This window comes from Notolepis coatsorum (assembly GCF_963971535.1).
Source record: "Notolepis coatsorum genome assembly, chromosome: 11".
In the NCBI taxonomy this organism is placed as follows: Eukaryota; Metazoa; Chordata; class Actinopteri; order Aulopiformes; family Paralepididae; genus Notolepis; species Notolepis coatsorum.
Window position 1 is genome coordinate 38,387,669 of NC_140175.1, and position 12,890 is coordinate 38,400,558.

Below are 12,890 nucleotides of genomic sequence, written 5' to 3' on the forward strand. Positions count from 1 at the left end.
ACACCTGTTTGTGTCTAAACTATCAGAGCCTTTATGTGATCTAAAGTGTAAAGTTAGCTGCTGTAATAAAATCAAAAGTGCAAATGGTTATGAGTCGACAATGATGGGTATAGCATGATAAATCTGGACTATATAAATAACAAACACAAACAGACAATTTCAACAGGTTGGCTACATAGAACTATATAACCGTTTACTAATGGTTAAATAAAATCCCTATGTTCTTCTTCCGGTGAAAATGTTGGTCTTTTTTTCCAGGTATCGCGTGATCCAACCGAAACGGCCACTCTCGTGGGTTGAACGAGCCGTGGGTCTCGCGGTAACTCGACGCAGCAGCCTCCAGTTTCCTTTTCCTGGGGTCGGCGCGTGTGCTTTTTTTTTTTTTTTCAAGTGTGATTCTGAGCTGCCGTAGTGTGGGGATGATGATGATGGCGGAGCTGGTTCAGGGACAGGCCTCGGTGGCTCAGCCTGGAACGAAAGATGGCTTCGCTGACGCTTTGCACCGGGCCCGACAGGTAATGCATTCCAACGGAAGAGAAACCGTTTGCTTTCGGATGACAAACAAGCAAGACCTTTACCGTGCGGCGGAGGAGTGCACTTTTTCCACCAGCGCACCCCTAGACCCCCCCCCTACTCTAAACACAGTCCTCACGATAGCTCGCGAGCAGCTACATGTAGTATAGTGTAGTGTAGCCACGAGCTCCTCTCAGCCGAGCTGCACACCCTGTCTGTGCGGCGGGCAGATTAGAGTGCGGCCCACAAGACGCACAACAAACAGTACAAAAACAAACAAACAAGCAGACAAAACACGCCTTAAGTAATAAACAAACGCCTTGCATAATACCAGAGTGAGGGAAACTTTGACGAGACGACATGAGCAACACACTGCAACCTGTTGTAAAGAAGCCACAGAAGTTGAAGTTAGCTTAGCTTGCTGCTACTAACACGAGCTGAGAGCTTCCCCACTTGCTGCTGCTTGCTGGGTTTGTGGCCTAGTTCCGTGATGGAGCCGAGACTATCAGCTGTCAGAAAGTTATTAGGCAGCGAGCTGACTTGAAGCGAGACAAAATGAATCTGTTTATATGACTGACTACTCTTACATTAGCAGTGGTGTAAAAGAACGGGTCGATGAACTGTAGCGAGCTAATCAGCTGGTTGCTACAATGCTAGCTTAATGCTAGTCCTCCTTAGCTTGCTCGACAGCTAGCATACATAGCTTAGCCTGTGCGTACAGCAGGCAAAACTAATGATATAATCAAGCTGGTAGCAGCTAGTTGGGTCGGTACTATCCTAACTAGGCGACATTTGAGTTGGGTCATCTAATGGTAGCGTCACCCTTTAATATAAGCCCATCCCCCACTTGTTTGGTATAATTGTGTTTCACGTTTTCTTGGGCAATATCTATAAAGATTCAAACGGCTGCATTGTATACTAATACATACTGCTTTAGCTCTTACTGCATGAGACGACCACAATATAATTGTTACTGGGCTGCCTACTTTGATATAGTGAAACCAGTCTCACAGGTTCTTGGGTTATTTGTGGTGGTGGGATGCTAGGTCAGGCAAGGGATCCAGAGTGTTTGCAATTAGACTTAACACTTTTAATATTTAACTTTTTAAAGTTTCGAGTTAATTTTAAGACAATTAAGTCTCTTTGGGAAGAATGTCGCCATACAGGTGGTCGTTTAGTTTGTGTGGTGGAGTCTGCTACACACAGAGCTCCAAAGTATACCATAGAATGCATTAAGGCTACTTGTAAACTCAAATGTGCCTGTTCATTTATTGCAAACAAATCAATTTGTAGGATCATCAAAATGGTAGGAAAAGCTATTCCTTATCTCAAAAGCTCAAGGACTTCATTGCCACAGGCAATAATATTCAAATGTAGGCTATAACATTTCCTGGACAGACATGAATTGCTCCTTTGAATACCCCCAGATAAGCATACGGCATAACCACATGTCTGGGTTGCCCTGGTGTCTATTTCATAATGCCTTTGAGCCCCCCCCCCCTCTCTATCTCAGCTGTGTGCTCTGCCTGGGAGTTGGGCACACGTGTGGCCTTGTACCAGAGCTACATTACACTAGTGTGGCTGGCTTTAGTTTCTCCGTCTGATACAGTTGTAGCACTCAGCTGTCCCCCTCAGCTCCCCTGCAGGTCTTACTGCTGCCCCGGGCAAAGGGGTACAAGGCAAGCCAGCCAGGGGGACAGCTATGCCGTTCTGCTCTTATGAACTCGAAACCCAAGTTACTACAACACAACGCAGTATCCACACGCTGAGGTTGGAAGCAGTACTCCTAGAGTAGGATAGTCTCATTCATATTTTCCAGGAATCGCCATATGTTTATAGTTCATGGTCATCTCTAGTGTGTTGTGACTGGGCTCTTCCGACTGTCCCGGCTCTGGCTCCTAAATAACGGCACTGTCTCTGATGAGTTGCATAATCTGTCTGTTTATTGATGGGCTGCTCTCATTAAAGTACACAAAGTAGTAATTAAGTACCCCACATGTTTTTCAGCTCACTAACGTATGGTCCTATTTAGGGTAGTTCTATATCCTTCCTCTTCTTTTTGTTCTTATGCTTCAGAGAAGTACTGGCAAGCATTTCCGTTTTGATAGAAACCCCATTCAACAAATTGTAAAGTGGTGCATGCTCCAGAATAAGCACCCTGTACATAAGCCTGCAGCCAATACAGGCTAGTGGGACTAGCATTTATTATATTACCATCACCAGGCTATTGTAACAGTGTCCTATTTATTACATGTGTCCTTCAGATTGTGAGTCCTTAGTTCTAGGCTAGAAAGAGGCGAGCCTTTGCAAAGAATAATGTTATGTAAATCCTAGGGTGAGTCATTATATAAATCGTTTTGTTCGAGATTGATTTCTCTGACACTTTATAAGGTGTAGTTGTTGTGGTGTAGTTGTGGTGTAGTTTTTTTTACATAAACCTAGGTCAGTATGATTTTTTTCATACGTGTTGAGCAAAGATGGCCTTCAAGAAACTTGAGTGTCAATCCCAGTGGCGAGCGCAAAGATTGGCTGAGACTCCCATAAGCCCTCCCCTTCCACCACACGTTAGTGTTTACCTAGAGGCCTGAGCAAACGGCCCCTCAAGACCCCAGGGGATCCGTGCTGCTGGACAGACAGGCTGTCCTTTGGCGTTTTCGCTCCCTCTTGGACCTAGACTGCCTTCCTGGCTGTAACTCCCCTCCTCCAGGCTGACAGCAGTAGGACTCCCCTCCAGCAAGCAGCTGTGAGTGTGTGTGTGAGTGAGAGTGTGCTTTATCCCTGTCAGCTACTCCAAGGAGGTATGTTTACCTCGTCCTGCACAAGGCCCAAGCCTTTCCCTGGGTATTTGATTTATCGGCGGTGCTGCTCACATTGCTGACATACCATCCCTCAACATTGCCCAGTAAGAAGGTTTAGCTGCAGGGAAGAGGTGGAGCTGCTCCCCCCCCCCCCCCCCCCCCCCCTCAGTGGCCCCCCTTTCCACACAACCAGTTCTCTGCTCTGAGATCAGATCTGGAGCTATGTTGGAAAACTTTCTTTTTTCTCCCTTCTCCTTCCTTTCATCCGTTCCTACCTCCATTCCACCCCTCTCCTCTTCCACCGGTTAGTTCTGAAGTAGATAATGATGCCTGAAGGTGATGGAAGCCTCTAATTGTCTGCCTCTAATTGGCGACATTGTATTTCCATATTTCAAAATGACTTCAATTTCCACGCAGGTACAGATCTCAATTTTGTGCAATTTTGTGAAACGCTATACTTTTCTATGGAAAGAGAGGTGGCAATGGCATATTAAGGGGGGGGGCTCCAGTCAATCCTTTTATCCGGCGTGAGGGTTTGAATGTCAGTCTCTCCGGAGAACACAAGCTGCTAATTGAAGTTGGCGAGTGGCTAATTTTGAGAATTGCGTTGCAGGTAGTGTTCATTCAGACATGCAGCCTGTAGCTAAGATACTATACAAACAAATGCACGCCAATACAGGGGAGTGAGAGAGAGGAGGGTTAGTTAATTTTTTTTTTATCTACCTTTTCTCCTTTTTCTGTGATTTTTCTCCCATCCCAATTTACCTCTCGTGCCAATTCTCCCTCCCCTGTCCTGATCGTTGCTCGCATGTGCCCCCACTGGCCGGTTGTAGGGAGGATAAGAAGCCCATCACATGTCCCCTCCGATACATGTGGAGGCAGCCAGTCACATCTTTTCACCTGCCAGTGCGGACTCTCATTGGCGAGGAGTAACGTGTAGGAGGCTCACACTGCCCCCGCCATTTTCCTGTCTCTGCTGTGCAGGCGCCCTGACCGACCTGTAGGAGTCGCTGTTTACAACGACCAGACTACCACCCTTCGACTTCCCTCCCGCTAACTCTGCCAATTGAGTTAGTATGACGGCCGGCCCAAGCCGGAGGCATCGCTGACAGCCGGATTCAATACCGGTGTCTCTTGCGTTGGTGACGAGCGCAATGTCCGCTGGGCCACCCAGCCGCTAGGGTTAGTTAATTGTTGAGTGTTAAAGGAACACTGTTTGTATTATCAATTACTCATCACGTGTGGCTGAAGATAAAACAAATTCTCGCATGCCTCCACACAGTGAATTGAGAATCTAAAAACGGTAGCCATTCTTCATTAATGGTGCGTGTGTGTGTGTGTGTGTGTGTGTGTGTGTGTGTGGGGGGGGGGGTGTGTAACAGCGAAACCATATAAAATAATTTGTTTATGAACTCTCACAACTTGTGCAGTATAATCCAGGTAATTTATCCAATTGTATGCTCGGTACAACACATGCATTTTTGCTAAAACCTTGCTAACGAAAACATTTCCGTATTAACACATTAACTGCCACGCTTATATCCATCAATGTTTGATCACTGCCACCAGTCTAAGTCTATGGAGATGTTTACCTTCTTTGCAGGGCTATAACTTTTTAAATTGTATTGCTAAATTAGGTGGTGCAGTGGGCAAGGCACTCACCACCAATGCTGGAGACGCTGGGTTCGAGCCCAGCTCTCCACATTGTTTTCAGTTTGGCTGGTAGTCCGTACTAATACAATTGGCAGTATTAGGGAGAGGGAAAACTGAGGGGTGGGGATCAGACGTTGTGTACAGCGACTCCTACAGGTCGATTGGTGCGCCTGTGCAGTAGAATCAAGAAGCGATGGGTGCGGCCGCGGCGCCCCTCCAAAGCGCAGACCCCTGACACTGAAAGTTCGCGCCGCGCAGGTGAAAAGATGCGACGGCGGGGAGCTCCCGTAGCTCACCGCATATCTCGGCGCTATTTCTGCGCCGGGGAAAACCGTGCTCGTCACGGATCTGGGGGACACGAGTTCGATTCCCGGACCCGCCGTCATTTCTCAGAATGTCTTCCCCTGCTCTACATCCCATTTCAACCTGTTTCTGACCAGAAAAGCGATAAACGCTAAAAAATAAAGTTTAAAAAAAAGAAAAGATGCGACGGCTGCTACCTCGAGTATCGGAGGGGACTCGTGCTATGTATGGCTTCGTCCACATTGCAGCCGGCTTGTGGGAGGCAAGAAACAGCGTTCGAGACAGGGGAGGGTTGAATTGGACGATACGAAATTGGGATGGGAGAAAATAGAAAATGGGAGAAAAAAGTGGATAAATCTTTTTTTTATTGCTAAATTGACATTACTATGGCCCATTCAACATCGATTATCTATCGTTCAGGATGTAGGAACGTTTAACTTTTTCATTCACACATTCATACGAAAATACCGTCTAGAGTATAAATATGTTTTTATCGTTTTCTCCAGTAATTCCTAGAACGTGAGATATAGGCATAAATGCATATATTAGATTATCAAATGCCGTTTGATACCGATCCACGCTATATTAAAAATGTCAACTACATGGTCCTAAACGTTATGACTGATCATGCACGGGTGAACGGGGGGGGGGGGGGGGGGGGTCGTTTATAATTCCGTGATTGCCGTTAAATGATTTATGTAGTATGGGTGATATATAGATCGGAGCAGTTTGCATCGATAATAGTAAACAAAAACGCTGAAAGTCACGGCAGCCTCCTCTTACCGTTGGGCGATGATACTGGAGCAAACAGATCCCAGTTATTTGATGGGGATCGAGGCGATCCATTTCCGGTTTGTATAATACTAATACACGCCCAAATCATGTCGATTATTGAGTTATGGCAGCGATCCATATCCACGGTGTGTGGCTAGAGTCCTCGGATGATATGCGAGTGGCCGGACGTATTTAGGAGACGCACCGATATCCAACCGGCATATCCGGTTTGGCAACTCACCGATCATCCACCAGGTGGCAGTATTGAAGCGTTGCAGAGTTGTGCTGAGTCCCACAGCATCAGACAAGGCTCTGTGAGTGAAATATGAATACCATGGCGAAAATATGAAATATGATCAAAATAACCTTGTACGCCGTGATCTGGCAGAATTCGCATGAACTTGAATTGATAGGATTTTATCGATACGATTCCATTATCGATTCTGCTTATCGATTCGATTCTTTATCGATACCCTTATCGATACCTGATCAATTTATAATTTACATAAATAAATTGGAAATGCAACAGAACTACATTTACATTTACATTTAGTCATTTAGTTGACGCTTTTATCCAAAGCGACTTACAAGTTCTGTACGACAAGCCATCAGGAAGGGCACAACTCTATCAGCTGAGCAACAATGTTCATCAAAGTGTTGAGTGCTACAGTGTAGGTTAGTTTATTAGGACAAGTGCATGACAGTACGGTTAGTTAGGGTTAGATATATATTTTTTTATTCAGATAATGGTTGAAGAAGTGCGTCTTTAGTCGACGGCGAAAGATTGGACGTGATTAGGCTGTCCTAACTGGGGTGGGTAGTTCATTCCACCATTGTGGGGCAAGGACTGAGAATAGGCGACTTCTCTTTGATGACCCTCCCGGAGCTTGGATAGGAGTAGGTCTGAGGCGGCCAGAAGATGCAGAGCGTAGGGGTTTAAGCTGGTTAGAATAACAACATGCAACTTGACATTTCTGATTGTCATTTATTGTTGAGCCCCCATGTCAGAAAAATACAAAAACTGTAAAAAATAAAACATTAACTATAGCCTACACTTAAATAAAATAATGTATTTGAGATTCTCTTAAAATGTATTTATTTTTTTATTCTTAAACTAATTTAATCTATTGAATAACAGGTCGTTATTCCTCTGACTTCTGTCTCACACACACACACACACACACACACACACACACACACACACACACACACACACACACACACAGAGCTCCCTCCCCGGGCCCCTGTCCCAGGGGAGGAAACTAACTTTTTGGCTTACCAGCCAACTGGCGAGTATCTGATTTTTTTTACCAGCCAAACAGATTTTTTACCAGACAAAAAAAATCGCTAATTGTGATAATTACTTCTTTGTATGTCAAGCCGCGTCAATGTTGTGTATGCATCTGGGTAGGCACACTGTGCCTTTAAGACAGCACGGTGGTCTTACGACAGTGCTGTGAAGTACCGTCAAGTGTTGTGGTAACGTCAGTTGGGTTGGTGTGCTGTTGTGCACAGTGCACTGGTTGAGCTAGCCCCTTTCGTGACTGCGATGTGCAAGCCAGGGGCTTTTGAGCATGAAATAAAATGTCTAACCTTACGTCGTAGTCCGGTGCTTTTTTGGAAACATTATAGTCATAACAGATACACCTAGCTGGCTGCTTTGAGCACACAGGGCTAACGTTAGCTAGCAAGAAGCTATAGCTAAAACGCTAACTAGAAGCTAACCACTGTATACAGTTCCAGTAGACTAACATTACACCTCTGTGATTTAAATGTGTCCTTAGTAACTTATACTCGAGGGTTGTACTAGGGTTGGATGCAGTTCCCCGTTGGTCAGTCTGTCTGTTTTCCATCTTCTGCTGTGTTTAACGTTATCTGTTTGCGAGTGCTCCTGATGGCTAGCCTAGTACCGCGGGACTTTTATTATTATATGTCCGCGGGTTGGCCAGTACTGCGCAAACGTTTATTAAACATTATATGTCCGTGGGTGGTCTTGTGCAGTGCTCTCGTGGCACTGTCAACTAAAGCGAACACTCAGAAGACGCGCACCGTTTGCCAGTGCAGTGATTGCAGAATGTTTTATTTTTTTGTATACTCGCCAGCAGGGGAGGAAACTAACTTTTTGGCTTACCAGCCAACTGGCGGGTATCTGATTTTTTTTACCAGCCAAACGTAAAAAATACTAGCATTTGGCCAGTAAAGTGGCCTAATTTCCTCCCCTGCCCTGTCCTATAAGGTATTGGCTTGTGTTGCTACACGGACACATTTGTATGTTGCACCACCACGGTACTTCCTGGCTTACAGTGTACAGACTTGTAAACAAACACTCCGTCTCTTATTATATGTGAACTAAAGAGTACAAGGTTTACACAACAGCCCCCACCTGCTGTTTTATTGTATTTGTACCTGTACTATCCACTGTCAGCTGTTTATCTCTCTTTGTGAGCTTGATTAAATAGCGTTAGCTCACGTTAGGTAGCGTTAGCTCCGTGGCTAATTTGAGCTCACCCTGAACTAAATCAATGACTAGGTTCTAAAGCATTCAAGTAGTTTTCACTGCACATAGAAGTAGCCAAACAGCGGGAGCATTTCGGGAGCATATTACCAAAACCCAGGCAATTTCGAGCCCTTAAGGAATCAAATAGAGTCTGCCATGGCTACATGCTAACGTTATTGCGCAACTGTAGGAAAAACCTGGCAGCGATAATGGAATCGAAAGGAACCGGTTTTCGATTCCCATCCCTAGGGGGGAGGGGGGTCATCAAATCACGAGACACTAACAAACTGAACAAGCTGGTGAGGAAGGCTAGCTTTGTAGTGGGTGTCGAACTGGACGATCTAGAGGTGGTTACGGAGAGGAGTACGAGAAAGAACCTGGACGCTATCCTGGAGAACCCCTCCCATCCCCTCCGAGGAGCATGCTCAACCATAGATCCATCTTAATGTATCTTTTACATGTCAGTTTGTGATGGGATGTTGTTGAATCAGAGTTGGGGTTTCTGGCACAAGGTGCATGTAGAAGGGATTAAAGTCTAAAGAGGTAAAATTATAAGTAAAACACAAGTTGTGATGGGACGTCAGTTGGCCTGCGGTCGGCTGATGCTTACTGGGATATATCAGAAATAATAAAATTTTATATATAGCTATATTAAAGGGGAACTATCTTATAAATGGCCTTTTCAGTGTTTAGCATTGTTTCCTAGCTATGTGGACTTATATTAATAGGATCTATGTCTCTAATTCTCATATTGGCGCATTCTTCCAATTCTCCTCTCACAATATTCACCCTCACTGAACTGAGTCATCTGAAAATGTGCATATCTGTGATGTCAGAGATTTCTCAGCTGCATAATAATGTGGCAGTTGGCACCAGGCCACACGTGGTTGGAGCCCAGCCTCAAAACGGCTTAAGATCTTGAGGTAGAAAAATGCAGTTTTTGAGTACTTGATTAGAAATACAAAACGATGAATAAAAATAAAAAAAAACTTACAGAGGTGTTCCATAGACTGACAGGAATTGTGTAAAAGTGCCCAAATAGTGAAAGAAATAGTAAAATAGTTCCCCTTTAAATATGTGGTGAAATGTTTGGTTTTAAATGGCTATGGAAAGCTGCACTCACTACACCATTCTACACGATGGTAGGGCAAACATTAAATACTTTAAAACCTCTTAAGCCCTAACCATATTCTCTGAAAATCCACCTAAAAATACATACCGGTACCTAAGTAAATGGTAGATTGCTCCACTTCTACAAGGTAGAGCTGTCCCCAAAGCCTGTTTTGATTTGAACTTTGCCAGGCTTTTTCCGAACGAACGTCCGAACCATCTTTTTTAATCATGCAAAAGAATTTCTCCTAAATATTTTTGATTGTTCAGTACTGTCGAGTCTTGACTTTAGGCACATAGCGCACATTTACGCATACAGCGCATATTGCCGCTGTTATTAAGAGTAGTAGTACCTACTTGTCACGGGAGGCTTCAATAACGTTTGGATGATAATCCATTTTGTGAATGCATTTGTTGAAACATCTTTGTTGGCCGACGGCTAGCTTAGTAACTTGTGTTCCGCTGGGAAAGTTCAGCATCACTGCATACACTTGGTTTAATCCAAATGTCCATTCGGAAACGTTGTATTATGAAATAAGACTGGTGAGTGTGAGTCACTCAACTCTCTTTTTTGCATGATTGATTAATTTCCTGATAATGTATGACTGTGACCCCTCCTCATCCCGACTAGACTGTGTTGTTGTGTCTGTGTTTGCGCGTGACATTAGAATTATTGTAAACGCAACATAGTACTGTGATATTCTGATACTCACATTCTGATAGCTATCATAGATGGATATTGCTATATTTATATTTTTTTTTTTAAAGCAGATGTTCAAACCCATTAATTAAGATTCGAATGCCAACGTAACAAACGAAGGTCCGAACGTTTGGCTCAGCCCTACTAAAAGGTCCATTTGCATGTTATTGGTACTATCTAGGGACATCGATGGATCTCGGGCAATGTATTCCCAGTGTCAGAAATATTGTCTGTTACTAGGCTTGAGTAAATTGTAATGAACCAAAGGAGAATATCAATTTTCTTTTTCTTTTCTTTTTTCATCTTTGACGGTGAATAACACCATGCTAAAATTGACCAGACATAAAAAATGGCCACTTAACTCATTCAGCATGGATTCTTAAGATCACACGTACAAAAAATCTAAGCAAATGAATAAAGGGCAGATCATTAACAGGAGGATTTGTAGATACAGTACCGGACACATGCTATTTGAAATATGATTATATAATATAGAATATCAGGCCTATAAATGACCTTATTATGGCCAAGTCACACTATGGATCAGGCCAAATCTCCCCTTTCCAATGGCAGAGTTCAATCCGGATTTAGTATCACCAGGCGTGATTCACAAACCGTGAATGAAATCTACTGTACAGTTACCTTTTTATAATGTACATTTCTCCGCCATTTCTCATCAGATTGCAATGCCGTTTTTTGCTAGACGTTCACAGAAAGGTAGAGAAACTAACTTCTGTTTTATGGCAATAATGTTCAGGTTTGTGGGATATGATCCCGAAAAATAAGAGAAAGAAGTCATGCTAGAAGTCAGATGATTGAAGGGCTGGCGTGAGCTGGGTAGTGTACTTATATATATATTTTTTTTTTAAAGCCCTGGGTCTCTTCTCTCAAAAGACTACACTCAAGTTAGGTTGCGCCAAATCCTTGTGTCTATAAGCGCCTTTTTCCGACTCGATGCCCTGAGATTTCTATAAACTCATTTCACTAATAACATTTAAAATCATTGGTAAACAAACGTAATGCTGAAAATATACACTTTGACTGCTGTTTTGACTGGGTTATGGACTTTACATTTGGGAGCAACATTAATTCATACATTCTGTAGAGATTGATTTATGGCGTGATATCAATCTCGTACCGGACCGCTCGGGCTTAAAGGCCAACTTGCAGGTTGTATTTTTGTTCAATAAACAATGTGACTAGGGCAACGGTGACTTTCAATCGAAATTGACCCAGTTTTAGCGTTTTTATCAAACATTTTGTCGACCAAACCACAACCAACACGCACATGCATATTTTAATCCATGGTTCATAACGTGCGTATGTCATCTCAGGGCAGTACAGTGCGATATATATGTCGCACGTGCGACACTGACGTCAGTCTGTGCGATGAAAGGATTGACTTCAATAGCACTGGTGCGATGGCCCGCGATGGCTTGGTACTTGTATTCTTGTGCGATTAAATACAATGTCCCTTCTGCGTAAAACTCCATATATCAAACACCAAATCCCATAATCCCTAGCGAACAATATCCCCGCGAGTTGCGAGCAGTGACTCATATACGCTCGGCTCAGCTCACAACACAGACTCGTCTCAGCAGCGTTTGGAACGCGGACATTGAAACAGAGCTAGTAGATAGTGTTGTCGCGACCCAAAACAAATCCCCGCTGTTTTATTCGGCAACGGGTCAAATGCATATAACATGCTTTGCAATCCTCGCGTCATAAAGTCCGAAATGAACGTTACGTTAGCATGAGCTAACAACAAGCTGTTCATAGCCATATTTTTATAGAGAGAACAGCAGAGTGAGGAGGAGGGCAGACATTCTCCCTTCTCTGTGTGTGTGTGTGTGTGCGTTTGGAAAGATCACATGAAGTCAGGCGAGTATATTATATTGATAGTAAATGTACTGAGGGTGGACAGATAATGTTGATATTTAAACATAAAAAATACAATACAAAATAAATGTATTCATGATCATGCAACATAAAACGGTTGCGTGTTGCGAGTTCCAAAACATTTAACTTAAAGTTTAAAGCTCAATATATCAAAACGTGGCACTTTACAGTGAACAGGAGGTCTATGTGTATTAAAAACAATAGATTGTTTTTCCTTTAAAAGTCTGGAAGAGGTCAAAAAATAAAAATTTCAAATGATATTTCCGTTGCCTTTTTTGAGTTGATCTAAATGTTACTGATTGTGTTAAATGGGCTTATGTTATGATATCGTCTCATATCGATTGCAGGCACCTGCATCGTATCATATCGTGGCATATATCAGCAAATATCGTATTGTTGTCCAAAGAATCTATATCGTATCGTATCGTATCGTGATGAAACTGGTGATTCCCACCCCTAGTAGAGTCCATACACCCAACACCAAATCCCATAATTCCTTACACGTAGCGTGTCTGGCTGTGTGACGTCAACTTGTCAGCATAAAATGACAGCCAAACATGGCACTGCAACTAAATAACACAAATACAATAGGCACATTTGTGACCGTTACAAATATAACACATTTTATACTTGTGCTACAAGA

At 43.4% G+C, this 12,890-nt stretch overlaps 1 protein-coding gene across 1 annotated transcript in view; it reads left to right on the forward strand.

Moving 5' to 3' along the window:
- Positions 1–378: 378 nt before the first annotated feature.
- The window catches only part of fubp3 (far upstream element (FUSE) binding protein 3), a 147,230-nt gene continuing 134,718 nt past the window's right edge, over positions 379–12,890 (forward strand). Inside the window, 1 exon segment of the mRNA XM_084323998.1 lies at positions 379–515. Within this exon segment, the coding sequence (XP_084180124.1) occupies positions 420–515 (96 nt within the window). The 5' untranslated portion in view covers positions 379–419.